The sequence below is a fragment of the Epinephelus lanceolatus genome, chromosome 9 (genome assembly GCF_041903045.1).
Source record: "Epinephelus lanceolatus isolate andai-2023 chromosome 9, ASM4190304v1, whole genome shotgun sequence".
NCBI lineage: Eukaryota > Metazoa > Chordata > Actinopteri > Perciformes > Serranidae > Epinephelus > Epinephelus lanceolatus.
In genome coordinates, this window is record NC_135742.1 from 1525799 (window position 1) to 1541835 (window position 16037).

The 16037-nt window shown below is 43.7% G+C and overlaps 2 protein-coding genes across 3 annotated transcripts in view; both read right to left on the reverse strand.

Annotated features, from left to right (window-relative positions):
- LOC117253117 (protein FAM240B) overlaps window positions 1-16037 on the reverse strand; it is a 136895-nt gene that overhangs the window by 47356 nt on the left and 73502 nt on the right. The window lies entirely within an intron of this gene.
- adam9a (ADAM metallopeptidase domain 9a) overlaps window positions 1-16037 on the reverse strand; it is a 55361-nt gene that overhangs the window by 17081 nt on the left and 22243 nt on the right. For both annotated transcript variants that reach the window (XM_078171151.1, XM_078171150.1), the window contains exons 5-16: window positions 10294-10370; window positions 8230-8437; window positions 7858-7923; window positions 6862-6933; window positions 6493-6662; window positions 6307-6388; window positions 5343-5476; window positions 4988-5159; window positions 4714-4806; window positions 3930-4034; window positions 2948-3038; window positions 419-524 (exon numbers count right to left, since the gene is read on the reverse strand). In XM_078171151.1, coding sequence (XP_078027277.1) covers window positions 419-524; window positions 2948-3038; window positions 3930-4034; window positions 4714-4806; window positions 4988-5159; window positions 5343-5476; window positions 6307-6388; window positions 6493-6662; window positions 6862-6933; window positions 7858-7923; window positions 8230-8437; window positions 10294-10370 — 1376 coding nt within the window. The remainder of the gene's footprint in view (window positions 1-418; window positions 525-2947; window positions 3039-3929; window positions 4035-4713; window positions 4807-4987; window positions 5160-5342; window positions 5477-6306; window positions 6389-6492; window positions 6663-6861; window positions 6934-7857; window positions 7924-8229; window positions 8438-10293; window positions 10371-16037) is intronic.

The window sequence follows — 16037 nt, forward strand, 5'->3', positions numbered from 1 at the left end:
ACAAGCGAGCTCCTAAAGTATCCTCAACATGACGTTTCACAGGAAGAGATACAGACTGACGTGTGGAAACATCTCAGGGGGAATTTATACTTCTGCATCAAGTCAACACCGTACCCACGGCGTAGGCTCTGCATCGACATAGAGCCTACGCCGTAGACTGACGGACACCTCGCCAGAAATGTGTCACAGTGACGCAGACCTCCTGTCTGTCTCTGTGAGCTGAAACCATTTCCCTCAGTGAAAACCAAGCTTTGATTTACTTTCATTTCACAGATAAGAAACTCCACAGCACAAGTATAAGTGCTCACAACGGTGCAGGCTCTGTGCGTAGGGGCTGCCGCACAAGTATAAATCACTGACATCACTGCTACTGTAACAGGCGTGTGTTAGTGTGTGTGTGTGTGTGTGTGTGTGTTACCTGCTCTCACACTTCTTGTAGCCAAAGTTATGGTAGCCACAGTTGCCAAAGCGATCTCCTTTACTGTTGACGTCTTTAAAACAGATTTCAGGAGCTGCTTTCGCCTCTGAGGAGGAGGAGGAGGAGGAAGAGGAGGAGGAGGGGTGAAGATAAGAGAGAAGACAGAGTGCTCTTTAATACAAGCGATACTGAAAATAGTTTTTATACTAACAGAGTTAAAACAACCTTTACCAATCACTAACTTAAAGCCCTGCTCCAGTGTTTTCTAACATTTTTATATTTGTTTCTTCTGACTAATTTCCTTCAACGCTGATCACCCAATCTGTTCACCAAATATTTATGACAAACAAATTAATTTTGTTATTAAAAGAAAATACTTCCTTAAACAGAAAGATAAGTGCACACCTACTGAGCCAAACAACGAGCTGAGAGGCGCTGCTCAGCGAGCTCATCCAAGAGTCAGACAGACAAGAGCAACAGCTACTTTGTGACTGCTGTTTTTCTTACGTTCGTACGACTGTGACATTAACAGTTGTTTTTGTTCTTATATCACTAAACGACAATCACAGCCCCATGGATGTATGACTCCGCCCACCAGTCCACCCTGTGGTTGTATGACTCTGCCCACCAGTCCACCCTGTGGTTGTATGACTCTGCCCACCAGTCCACCCTGTGGTTGTATGACTCTGCCCACCAGTCCACCCTGTGGTTGTATGACTCTGCCCACCAGCCCACCCTGTGGTTGTATGACTCTGCCCACCAGTCCACCCTGTGGTTATATGACTCTGCCCACCAGTCCACCCTGTGGTTGTATGACTCCTCCCACCAGTCCACCCTGTGGTTGTTTGACTCCTCCCACCAGTCCACCCTGTGGTTGTATGGCTCCGCCCACCAGCCCACCCTGTGGTTGTATGACTCTGCCCACCAGTCCACCCTGTGGTTATATGACTCTGCCCACCAGTCCACCCTGTGGTTGTATGACTCCTCCCACCAGTCCACCCTGTGGTTGTTTGACTCCACCCACCAGTCCACCCTGTGGTTGTATGACTCCTCCCACCAGTCCACCCTGTGGTTGTATGACTCACCCACCAGTCCACCCTGTGGTTGTATGACTCCGCCCACCAGTCCACCCTGTGGTTGTATGACTCACCCACCAGTCCACCCTGTGGTTGTATGACTCCGCCCACCAGCCCACCCTGTGGTTGTATGACTCCTCCCACCAGTCCACCCTGTGGTTGTATGACTCCGCCCACCAGTCCACCCTGTGGTTGTATGACTCCGCCCACCAGTCCACCCTGTGGTTGTATGACTCCGCCCACCAGTCCACCCTGTGGTTGTTTGACTCCACCCACCAGTCCACCCTGTGGTTGTATGACTCCTCCCACCAGTCCACCCTGTGGTTGTATGACTCCGCCCACCAGTCCACCCTGTGGTTGTATGACTCCTCCCACCAGTCCACCCTGTGGTTGTATGACTCCGCCCACCAGCCCACCCTGTGGTTGTTTGACTCCACCCACCAGTCCACCCTGTGGTGGACTGTGGACCTTTTGACCTTCATTATTTTATCCTGTTAGACATTTGTTGTGTCAAGTTTTGTCAGAATTAGCGTATGAATTCTTCAGTTATGGACAAAAACATGTTTTGTGAGGTCACACTGACCTTTGACCACTGAAATCCAGTCAGTTCACTGTTGAGTCTAAGGGGACATTTATGCCAAATTTAACAAAATTCCCTTGAAGTGTTCTTGAGATACCATGTTCAGCAGAATGAGACAGATGTAAGGTCACAGTAAACCTTGACCTTTGACCCTTGACCACCAAAATCTAATCAGTTCATCCTCGAGTGCGAGTGAACGTTTGTGCCAAATTGAAGGCCTTTTTGAGATGTTGCATTCAAGAGAGTAAGATGAATGCAAGGTCACAGTGACCTTTGACCATCAAATACTGATCAGTTCCTTGCTGAATCCAAATGAACATTTGTGCTAACGTTGTGTTAGCAAGTAGCACACAGCTCCAGCTGCGGTGTGAGGCGTGAGGCGGGGTGTGTGGCGGGGCTCTGCAGGTTGAGAAGCAACACAGGCCCAGGCAGCCTCGATTTCAGGAGAAGGAAGTGGAGAAGAATCCTCCTCTTCATCACGTGCCATCGCTATCTATGCTAACGACGTCGACCTTGACATGTATGCTGGAATGGCAAACTGGTTGCCATGGTAATTCTGACAGTTTACATCTGGCTCTTAACGACACTCCTGTGCTCTATTTGAGAAAAAACATTAAGTAGCACTGTCTGGAGTCGGGCTGTGAAACTTCAAACAATATCTGTTCCCCTCAAATATTAAAAACATCACAAAATGTCAATAGATTATTTTTTAAATCCCAGTTTGCTCCTGAGCGCTGTCACTGACCTGAAACCTGTGAACAAGAAATGTAAGTGCTTTTCTTACAGAGAGTAACTGAGTGACTCTTCATCATGTGTCAGAGTGAAACCTGAGTCAAATTGAACATGTACATAGAAACAGTAAGTAAGACGCACTGGGTCCAAATATGGTCTGACACTGTCCGTCATAGTGCTGACACTTCCCGTTGTAACAGTAGGCCTGCTGGTTCCTGCAGGGCTGCCCGTTCTGAAACACACACAGAAGGTTCATTTAGTTTTCCTCCAGACACATTTTAAACTCTGCTGTCGTTAACGTGTTGTTTAACGAGGCTTTCTCTCACAAAAAGTAAAAAAAGAACTTTGAAAAGGAGCCGGAAGAAAATCCGCTCTGCTCTGAGCGCTGCAGGTACAGTGCTGTGACAATTAAGACACGCACTGGAGCATAAATCACGACACATCATCTGCTGTTCTCTCATTTTACCCAATCTTAACTGCTGTGTGGAGGTCTGAGCTAACACCTGTCAACGCAATTTAAATACATGACACATGTTACAAAAAAAGTCATTAGGATTGTAATAATGTCGCACACAAGGAGAACACTGACACACTGATGTAATGTACAAAGCAAGAAATAATCTACTTCTGGGCAACATTCAACAAATGTTTTGTGACAGGGAGGAAGATTTAATTAAAGAAGAAATTAAATCTAAAAACATTGTGTCTGTACAACCTGGAAAAGTCTGTGTTTGAACGTGTGGAGTGGATTCATGAATATCACAGACACTGAACAGTGTTTCACGTCTCCATCTGCTGGTGGCGCGTCACAATCACAGTCTGTGTGTGTAATATGATGTTAATTCACTACAGAAGACACTTGATGATGATCACTGACATTAGGTGGGAGAAAGTGGATATATATCGATATCAGTATCGCTGGGTTGACGGCGCTGGTGAAAGAGCAGCGTGCATCAAGATGGCTGCTGTTAGTGTTTGAGGAAATGTGGGAGAGATTCAACCAAGCGTTTGAGCCTCAGACAGACTCAGATGAAGAGTCTGTTTTTCGACCAGCAGACGGATCAGTGTAGTTAGCGTCTGCAGGCTAACTGTCAGCTAACAGCTGGAACACCTGGAGGCTCACCTGGATGAAGACGTCGCTCTGACAGAGGGACGAGGAGCCGTTACAGTACTCAGGTAGATCACATTCATCTGTCCTCGCCCGACACACCGTCCCACCTGGTAGGTACTGAACACACACACACACATCATCATCATCATCATCGTCATGGTGGATATTTATTGAGGCTTCTGGGTGTTTTCAGGGTGTTTATAGATAAAATAATGATGTAGCCACCATGACGTCACCCAGTTCAGCATTTTGGCCGTTACCATCTGATGTTTGGAGCCAGAGATGACCATATTTGGACAAGAGGGTGGAGATAACCCTAACACGAGCTGCTAGCTTAGTTAACACGCTGCATTTACAGCTGTGGCTAACTGTGATCATGCTAACGCTGCAAAAAACAGGCTTAAAACCATTAAAGGCCCCAACACACCGAACCGACTGTCGTCTGTCAGTCAGCGTCGGGCTGTTGATGAGCGTCCGGTGTGTCCTGATTCAGCATTTTGAATCGGTGTCAGGCGACTGGGGAGCCCGTCAGCTGATGAAATCACTCTGACTGTCAGCTGAGCTCAGGTGAGGAGAAGAGAGGCCTCAGTGAGGAAACAATGAGCTAAAGGCCAAAACAAACTTGTTCCATGAGGTCAGATTATTGTTCTCTTTAGCAGAAACGTTTCCTGATGGTTTGTGTTGTTGTTCACTGGCGCACAGTAAACATGCTGCATACTTACACCGTCATATATATTGGTGAAACTTCAGGGCGGTGTGAAGGTGTGAAAAATGACATACTCTGTGTTGTGTTTACCTGACAGTTGTAGCAGCACTCTCCGTACGCACACTGAGCTCCAGACTTCAGTTTACAGGTCTTAAACTCACAGCACGGGTCCTTCTCACACTCCTGGAACACACACACACACACACACACACACACAGGTATACAGATTTATTATGTGTTTCATACACAACTGAGCAACTTTCATAAGAGTGAACGAGGCGCCGCCTCCAAAGCTGTATCCAGGACGCTGTGTTTACCACGTGCCAGATACTGTTAAAAGGTTCATACAGAATAAAGCAGAGACCTTCTCTGTTCCACAGTCGCACTCCTCTCCCATGTCCACCAGTCTGTTCCCACAGTAGGGGGCGCTGTAGGCCTCATCAGGCCGGGGGACGTTCAGGAGACATGTCCCTCCTGTCAGCAGGATCATCTTCTCAAAGTCATCAGCGCTACAGCTGCTGAAGTTTCTGGATCCTCTGCAGAGACCAGGAGGAGGAGGAGGAGGAAGAGGAGGAGGAGGAGGAGGAAGAGGAGGAGGAGGGAGAAGAGAACAGGTGGAAATAGTTTCTTTCCTCATACATGTCGGCTCTGTTCACAGTGTACGTAAAAAGAGTACACATGCTGTATATAGATAAACAGTGTGTGTGTGTGTGTCTTACGTGGCTCCAGAGTTCATGATGCAGGCGGAGGTGGGGCAGGTACAGGAGCGCCCGTCGTCATGGTTCATCCCGAGGTTGTGACCGAGCTCATGAGCAACGATGGAGGCAAAGGAGGGGATGTTGTTATTGGTGAACTGGAGACAGACAGACAGACAGACAGACAGACAGACAGCAGTGTTACACAGAGCTCATGGTCCCTCCTCTTCCTGATGACATCATTATCTTTGATGTCCATTCACAATGAACGTCCTACAATCTGATCGATCAGTTCTTCAGTATCAAAGTTATTAAGTGATATTAGTCTGTATTCTGAGTACACTGCAGACAGGAGCTGCTGACGGCTTAATTTATACCTCTGCATCGATTGATCGAAACTTTACAGCACTTCACAGAAACTCCACCACCTAGTGTTCTGGAGGTGTAACTGCAGAGTGACACAGACACACCACCACAAGTATAAATGCTCACAACAGTGTAGGCTACGGCGTAGAGCTGACGCACAAGTATAAATCCACCTAAATTTCACGTACTTTAAATGGAAACAATCTGCTTAAATGTAAACCAGTATCAGCCAGAACTAGAATTAGAAGTGTACGTTTGTGCCAAATTTAAAGAAATTCCCTCAAAGTTCCCTTGACATATTGTATTCATGAGAATGAGACAGAAGAGGTCACAGTGACCTTGACCTTAGACCTATGACCACCAACATTTAATCTGTTCATCATTGATTCCAAGTGGACGTTTGTGCCAGATTTGAAGAAATTCCTTCCATGTGTTCTTGAGATATCGCATTGACGAGACAAACATCCTGAAAACATTAAAACCTCAGGTCACGGCCATCGTCGGTGCAGCAGCCTCTGAAGTTTAAATTTACCAACTTTTCTTTATGCTTTGAACGCAGCATTAGTTTGTGAAGAAACAGACAGGTGACTCGGCCAATAAGAAGGAGTTAAAAGTCGCATACCGCATTGATCCCGCCCCCGTGGCTCCTGGAGCAGACGGTGGAGACGAAGGCCATTCCTGCTGTTCCACCAAAACCCTTCTTCCTGCAATGACATCATCATCATCAGCATCGTCATCATCACTGACCACACGTGTTTCAGTGTGTGTGTGTGTGTGTGTGTGTGTGTGTGTGTGTGTGTGTACTGACAGGATGAGCTGTGCGGAGTCGTGGCGGCGGCGGGGGACCAGCTCCTTCTCTCTCCACTGGGTGAAGCGACTCAGCACCTCTCCGGCTCCTCCGTCTGTGCTGATCAGGTTCTGCTGAGTCCAGATCTCCAGACCGACCAGGACCACCCGCACGTTCAGCTGTATGTAGATCTATACACACACACGCACACACACGCACACACACACGCACACACAATCAACAACCTCACACAGGTAAACACACCAAGGTGTGCAGGGACTCATGTTCTGTACGTGACAAGTTTCAGGTACTTATTCTATATTTACATACTTTTACTGAAGGAACATTTTTATTGTGTGTGTGTGTGTGTGTGTGTGTGTATTTACTCACGCTGTCTATAAAGTTGGCCAGATGAACCATCTCTTCTCTCACTGCTGTCTCGTTCTTGTTCATATAATTATACTGAAGAAAGACAGAAATAAAAACCCTGAGACAAAACATCAGGTACACGACACAGACACTTTTCCCCCTCAGTGTTTCGGCGGGATTCATGACATCATCATGACATCATCATCGTTGTTGAACATTGTAAAGTAAAGGCTTCGAAGGGCTCTTAATGTGCACAATATGTTTTGGGACAATGTTTCAAATACTTCACAATAAATTGTGATAAATTTTGACTCTTTTCTGAGTGTTTTCCTTTTTTAGACTGGACGACTAGTCTTAATTAGAATTTTCAAGTTTTTCAAAGGCTGCCGCTGACAGGTGGAATAACAGCCGTTTAAAAGTGGAGGCTGGATGTTAGTTTAGAAAATGCTTGTACGAGTGGAGCACAATTTATTCTTATATTACTATCATAGTCAATCATGAACGTTTAATTGTGGGGAGTCAAAATTGTGATCAGAATTAATATATGATTAGTTGTGCAGCCTCAGTTTGAGTGTACACTGTAGTTCTAGAGGCTTCCATGTTTAAAAATCTGGTCATATAATAAAAAAGTGAGGTCTTTACTGACGACCGCTTGGCTGTTTAACAAAGGCAGGTTAATGCAGGATGTCCTGTGTCCCCAAGATTCTCTTTGACCAATCAGTGTTCTGCAGTGTTGTAACTCAACCTTCTAATATCTGCTCAGCACCCTTGAAACCTCAACACTATATAAACATTTGACAATGGAGACTGTATTTATTTATCTATCAGAGTGACTCGGAAAGAGAGCCCGTCTCTAATACAAGCCTGCTTCAAATAAAGACATGGTGCCCCTCTATTAGATCATTTACATTTATCTGAAACATCTGACGGAGATTACAGAGAACTTGTTGGACTGTTCCTTTAACAATGTATGAGCAGTTGTGTTAAACTGTGTGTGTGTGTGTGTGTGTGTGTTACCCGGTCATTGTCGACCACCAGCAGCAGCTCCACGTAGTGGGTCTGATGAAGAATAGCTCGTTTCATCTGCATACACAAACAGAAATACACAACTGATTCAAAGAATAACTGTAAGCTAACGATGCTAAACAAGTACGGCCTGAAATGAACCCAACAGCGCCCCCTTTAGGAAAAAGTCCTCCCTCCAACAGAAACATGCTTTAAGTTGATGATTTTTATTTTATTTATAAGAGACCAAGTTGAATGATGGAGTCAGGGAACCAGTAGAAAGGACGGTCCTCACTTCATAGCTACGTTTAACGGACCTCACATTGTTGCCCGTACAGGAATCTGTGTGTGTGTGTGTGTGTGTGTGTGTGTGTGTGAACGTACCCTGCTGTGCTGTCTGTGGTGGATTTCCTCTGGTTTGTACTGAGCATGCTCTGTGGCATTGCTGTCGTGGTCATGCTCGTCATCATGTGGCGTGCCACACCCCCGGGGCTGTGATGTCACATCCTGCAGGCGGTACACCAGGTGCTGGTCAGGGGCGGAGTCTGACGGCTCGATGCCGTAACTGTCGTCATTGAGATGCAACACTCCTCTGAAGGAAAGAGAGACGAAGGGATTATAGCGTCGTTTTGTTTTTTCAGTCAGAGTGAGACATCGTTTAAAAACAGAGACCAGGTTGAAAATCGTTTTTTATCCAGACGTTCAAAAAAGAGGATTCAACAATGATCTTCAGAAAAACAGGAAGTGTTTGTTTAATGACCTTTTTAGTTTTTCAAAGAATCATGTTACGATGGGTCTTCAACGTTTTTCAGGCCGAAGACCTTTTGGCTGAAGGAGAGATGGAGCAGTGACACCTGACTACATATATCCACCTTATTCCTCGGGGCGGCGCTGTAGATGTGATTATGTGCACTACTTCAGGTGAGACAGTGGAAGTAGCAGTAAGCTAGTCAGTCCCAGAGGATTATCAACAGTGGCGGTTCTTTAAAAAATTGTTTAGTGATATCAATCCTGTACTCGTACTTTATATCACTGTGACTGAAGTCTGCTGCTTAATTCAGCTTCATGTTTCACTCAGGACAGTTTTTAATAAATCATAAGTTACAAAAACATGTAAACTGCGTGGTTAACGCAGACGAGCGGAGGATTAGCTGGAAACATCACATTTATTCACTTTACATGGAGCTACAGTTAAATCTGAGTTATGTGTTAGTGTCAGAGATCATTAATCATCTTTAGAAGGAGCAGATGCTACCTTAAGCTGCTCGCGACATGTTAAAGTTAACAATATTTTATCGGAGCAAGGCGAGCTAATTGTTAGCATGCTAATTGTTAGCGTGCTCGGTTGCTTTGAGATGGCTGTCAGAGATGGCAGAGGTTTGATCACATGATCCAGTTTGAGCTGTAACAGGTGGTGTGTTCAACGTTTTATTTCCCTCTTGGAAAGAAGAATAGAGTTCTGTAAACAAACTGTAAACAAACCGTTAAATCGCCGATTTCGGTTCAACACTGAAAGTTGTACCCGTAATTCACACAAGCGATCATGGGGGCAGGAATAAGGTGGATAGAATTAAACTGCATCGCACAGTCAACTGTTTGATGTCTGTGAGACAGATCAGTGATTGGATGAACTGGCCCTTTAACGTTCAGCTCAAACCTCCAGTGGTGTTGATAAAGTGTGTGTGTGTGTGTGTGTGTGTGTGTGTGTGTGTGTGTGTGACTCCCACCATATTAATTACTGAGAAATCACACAGACTGAGACAGCAGGGTGGACTTCACACACACACACACACAGCCATCTGTGAGGAGAATATAAATAGGAAACTAACTTTGTCCTTGACAGAGGAAGGGAGTGTGTACAGTTTGTAAAGTGTGTGTGTGTGTGTGTGTGTGTACTTGTACATGCCACATTGTGAGGACTACAAACATATTTTAGAAACGAAGTGGGGACATTTGTTCTTTGATGTTTAACTTTGGTTGTATCACAGATTTGCTCCAACTCCACTGTCAATAAAGGTTTCAGAATAAATGAATAAATGACTTCATTTCAAATTTCGAATTAAAAAAAAAAATCTGTCCCGACCACTTTCTCACATTTCTTCTTTTAACTCAAATATTTTTCATTAAATTCCCAAATTTATCTTTTATCTCTTTTCAGATTTGTCTCTGTTTTGTATGAAAACAAACGGCCTCTCTTTGGGTTTGGACACAACAAGTATAATTAGATTAAACCTAAATAATAACTGACACATTTATCAATATAGAAAATAACTGTTTATGTTTCAGTTAAAGTAAAATACACAGAAAAAGTACGAGCAAAAATTTAAGTTCTGTGCTGAAACAATCGCAGGTTAAAGAATCTTTTCTGTAGATTAAAAACAAACACATACACAAGCCGTCATCAATACTGTGTGTGTGTGTGTGTGTGTGTGTGTGTGTGTGTGTTACCTGAGGCCGTTGCAGATGCTCATAGCGACAGCAGAACCCTCCATGTCCTGAACGAAGCCCTGATAGTGACAGTGGTCCTGCAGTGACACAGAGACATGACACAGTGTGATTGTACAGACACACCAGCAGGGGGCGCACACCAGCTTCACACCAGCTTCACACCAGCTTCACACCAGCTTCACATCAGCTTCACACCAGCTTCACACCAGCTTCACACCAGCTTCACATCAGCTTCACACCAGCTTCACACCAGCTTCACATCAGCTTCACACCAGCTTCACATCAGCTTCACACCAGCTTCACACCAGCTTCACACCAGCTTCACATCAGCTTCACACCAGCTTCACACCAGCTTCACACCAGCTTCACACCAGCTTTACATCAGCTTCACACCAGCTTCAGCTGTTACACTGACAGCAGCAGGTAAAAACAGGTGAAGGAGGCAGCAGAAGAAGAAATGTCAAATGTTTTAAGGTTAACGGAGAACATGACATCAGTGTGTGTGTGTGTGTGTGTGTGTGTGACACTGTAACACACACACTGAGGAAGTATCAGAGTCAGTGATGCTCTATACAGAGAGCTGTCAGTAACAGGGACGATGTCGTCAGTAGCTCAGCACGTCTCAGCAGCTTCTCTTAATGAACAGGAACATTTGAACACAGGTGCAGGAGACACACGTGAGGCTGAACACATGTTGGACACACTAAATAAACTAACAAATGAAGTTGTGAACAGAAACTGATGTTGTGTGTCTGCGTTCATGTGTGACATCAGAGACCTGGAGACATGGAGCAGCTGAACTCAAAGATGACCATGAGAGGAACATAAGTGTCCAGTTACTGTTTGGTTTCAGCTCCAGTGTCTGAACTCCACTCACTGTCCTCACTTACTGACACAATGACAGGTTGAGCATTGAGGTTGACAGGAAAATAAATAATAATAAATCCACGCCTTAAATAACAGAAACCACCACTGGATTTTAATCCAATTATTAATGATTAAATCAAAATATATTTTCCACATTGTTAATGTGATCACTCGTGCTGCACCAGATATTTACACAATGTATTTATTGCATATTCTTTTAAATATCAGTGCTTCATTTTAGATAATATTTAAACTCCTTTTAAATCTGTAATAATTGTTAAATAATTTCTACTCTTCTAATTCCAAACAAGATCAATCAAGTACAATTAATTATCATAAAGCTCATTAATTAATTAATTAATTAATTTACTCATTCAATCAATCAGATACTTCCATAATTAATCATCAATCATGACTTCATGGCCTTTGAAATATAATTTACGCAGTCAAGACAATAAATCAGTAAATGAACAAACAAACATCTTATAATCAGCTCAGATAATCAGATTACTCTCGTTACTAAATCATGTGAATGAAATCAAATTCCCGCCTCGACACACAGCGGCGTCTTAAACTGATGAATGAATGAATTTATTTTGAATCAAAATAAAACAAACAAGACAAAGATAACAGTGTTTGAAAAGAAGCAGGTGGAAGTTAACCCATGTGTCCCTGCACCATCTCATATTTCTTCTTTTAACTCAAATATTATTTCAACAAATTCCCAAATTTATTTACAACTAATATAAAACTATTCACAGTCTGTTTCACCCCAAATTAAATAAATAAATACGTAATGAACCCAGTTCTTATTTGCACTAGTATCAAACATATTCAGACATACACACCAATGGCGACTCTGAGCGGGACACACCTGCACGCTGACACTGATCTCATCTACAGCACCAGATGTTCAGGTTGCCACACCTGTTCAATTCATCGGCTCACCACGCCCTTTTCTTTTTACATAATATTCCACGCGTCATTCATTACAAAAGGATGAAATATAAAATAACAGTCTTTTAATTTATGCCTTAGCGATGATGTCATGAGTCCTATCTGAGGACCTGAGTGAAAACAGCCTACAGCAACATTCTGAGTAATCAGCTGACTGCAAATACACACACTTCCTGTGTCGCTCCCAGAGGAGCTCATAAAGCACTTCCTGTGTGTGCATTTGTAGAAATGCTGAGTGAGTTCAGAGGAACTTAATATTTATCACTTTTCTTCCCAGAAGTAGTTTCTCAAGATCTTGCTCAACTTTAACGTCGTTAATATTAATGTTTTCCAGTATTTCTGAAGAAAGGCTGCAAAGAGTCGCCAGAGATGTAACATGAGAGCAAAGAGATGCCAAACTACTGCTGAGACGTGAAAACAACTGCAAAAAGCTGCAAGCTACAGAGGCATGCAACACGACGACGCAAAGAGACGCAAAATAACTGCAAAGAGGCACAAAAGGACCAAAGAGAGACGCAGAACAACAACAAGATGCAAAATGGCTTCACAGACATTCAGAACTACTGCAAAGAGATGCCACAAGGAGGCACATAGCAACTGCAAAGATTCACAAATTGACCACAAAGAGACACAACACGACTTCAAAAAGACACAAAGCCACCGCAAAGAGACCTAAAACAACTGCAAAAAACAGAAACCATCCACATTTTGTGCCTCTTTGCAGTTATTTTGCGTCTCTTTGCGTCGTCGTGTTGCATGCCTCTGTCTCAGAAACTGTCCAGTTATTCATGGATAATATTTCATTATTAGAATATTTGAAATAGTTTATTTGGCGTCTCTTTGTGACACTGAACAAACAATGTGACGATTAATAACGTCAGATCATAAATCATGAAGTCCATGTTAATGAAAAGTGTCTTCACACATTAAAGAAGTTCACTTTAGAAACATGAACGAAGGAAACTGTGACACAGACTCACCACAGACTGTCAGCTCCACATATCTGACCTTAAATATGACGCACATTAAACACAGTGTTTGTCGATCAGCTGACAGGTTATTAGTTTGTGTTTTGTTCCCTGACTGTAGTCTTGCAGGCAGAGCCTCGGCACAGGCAACATAACTCTGGAGTCTGAACGGATATAAAACCCTGTGTTCATGTTAAACGCTACTGTTATGATAGTACTGTGTTATTACTGCAGCTGTTCCATGTGTGTCACTGTCAGTGGAGTTTATTACAAAACATCACGTTATTAGCTAAGTAACTAAGTACATTTACTCAAGTACTGTGCTTCAGTACAAGGTGCTGTGAGCTACTCGTATTTTACTTGAGTATTTCCACTTTGTGCTGCTTTCTCCTTCCACCACATCTAAAATTAAAACACAGCTCAGTATTGATCTGACAGCTTTACTTACTGTACAGAGCAGTGACCTCTCACTAAAATGTGTACTCAATGTTTTTGTGCTCATCTGAATTAAATGCTCAAACAACAACAACAACAACAAAAGTTATGTTAAACTGACATAAACCTGTCAGACGAGGGTCATGTGACACATTTATTTTGTGTCTGCTGAACTCAAAACTTTTGTGTAACTGTGTTGAACTGAAGTCAAAGTTTTGAGTGAAGCTGTTTCCAAACTAAATCGTAATTTAAAGGAAACTTTCAAGAAATTATCTGAGAATAATTCTACTTAAACAAAACTTCATTTATTTATTTACGACCAAATACCCTCAGAGCTAAAGACGTCCCATCAGCCTCAGCTGGACTCTGTGCTCACTGATAATTAGCAACATGCTAACATGCTACATGGTGAACATTCTAACTGCTAGACATCAGCCTGTTAGCATGCTGCTGTTAGCATTTAGCTGAGTCTCAGCGCAGCGTCACAGAGCTGCCGGCCTGTATCGTTCTGTACACGGTGATGAGGATCTGACTGACGCAGAGTTTACAGAGTCCAGAGGCTGTAAATCATTCATGTGTCATCAGATATCAGAGAGAGAGAGGGAAAACCTCCGAGCGAAGAGTGCAGTAGGTCAGCACACAGGAAATATCAACACACACACACACACACACACACACACACACACTGAGAGGCAAGGGAAGTCCCATCATGCCTCTCTTTCTGGGAAAACTCTTATTTCAATAAACCAACCAGCTTCAGACACACGGAGCAGCTCACAGGAGAGTTTAGTCTCAGACGTTTGGTTTCTTAAAGACATGTCGATGCTTTTTGCTCCTTTAGGACGCCATCATGAGGCGCACTGCACTGCCAGGCAACCACCCCATCACCTCCTCACACTAACCTTCCTGTGTGATCAATCTATCCTGCAGTAATCAGTGTGTAGCTGCTGCCATGTTGAGGCAGAGGGTGCTGTCTGTAGCTCTGGTTGAGGGTGAGAGGCTGTCAGCAGATAAACAGAGATCTGTGTGGGTACATGAGACCCTAAAAAAGAGGCTGGATCATGGGGAGTACCACCAGTTGGTCCAGGAGCTTCTCCTCCATCATGGACGTTTACATTACTGCACTTATCTGCTGTTTTCTATTCAGATGGTGCTAACTGTGCTTTGTAAAGTCGTATAGCTCTGGGTATCCAGCAACCACTACCACCAGTTTCTCCTGGAGCTCAGAGCGCAGAAACACGAGGTGCACAGCAACGTGAAAACAGAGAGTAAAAAGCTTCATTCTCATTAAAAACTGTAAGAAAAAGACGCCTCCAGCTGCTGAAACACTTCCTGTGTGATCAGGGGCATTAAAGTTATTTCAATTAGTGCAGAAAGGATCCGTCTGTAAGTCGATTTGATCTTTGGACAAATGGAGAGACATCTGAAGACGGCACTCTGGAATCTTTTTAACTGTCTCCTCACATTTCACAAACTAAAACAATGAGTCAGTTGTTGCTGCATGACCAACTGCACCTCAGCTGGGCTGGTAATTTGTTTGTGACACTAGATTATAATGCAACATATAAAAGGTTCTGCATTATTATCTCAACTTGTGTCTGTTTCTTGCAGACGATCAAAATCCAGTTTTCACACCTTTATTTGGAGGTATGGGGCTGACGTGGTGCACACTCTCCAAGGTCTGGTGTCTGACCAATCAAACTGTCATGTGTTGTTTTCTGTGTCGCTCTACTGATCCACTGTGACAGGGGAAGACTGACGTGACGTGACTGACGGCGATCGTCCTTCATTTATTGAGGTGCTGCAAACACTGATGTTCAGGCAAGGTCGCACAGCAATCATTAGACACGTCCACAGAACTAAGGTTTGTTAATGAATGCACACAGACGTGTTCAAGTTCAGATCCACACGTGTCAAACCTGGTTTTGATGTTTGGGGAGGTGCTCATATGTGCAGCTCTGATATGTGATGTAAACTGCTGCCATATTAAAGCACTGCTTTAAATCACATACATTCTGTTATAGATTTACTAAACAGATCTTTACAGTTTGGTCTTTGACTGAGAGGTCAGGGCTGAAAATGTCCGACAGACATGTCTGAATGAAGCTTTCGTCAAATCTTTGAAGAGCGCAATCAAGTGCAGGAACAAGTGATTTTTTTTTGGCGGCGCTGAGTAACGTCATGCCGTGCCAGTTTGCGTTTCTATTATCAGTTAAGACGCACCGTACAACGCTGAGCTTCACCAGAGATGGACCTTCTCTGGAGTAAGTCCAAAAGCTGGGCCCTAATGACCCCTAATGACCCCCCATCTCCCCCTGAAACGAGCCTGTGTGTGTTGAGACTCTCCTCCCGTCTGTCTGCAGGAGACCAGAGAGACAGGTGACTTTAACAGTCTCTCAGGACGTCTGTAGCTTCTGACTGAAGCTCTGTGGTTTGGAGTTTCGTTTCTCTCCTGCGTCCTGTTTTCATTTCACATATCTGATTTATTTTACTGTTTATGTTCACTATCAGTCGGAA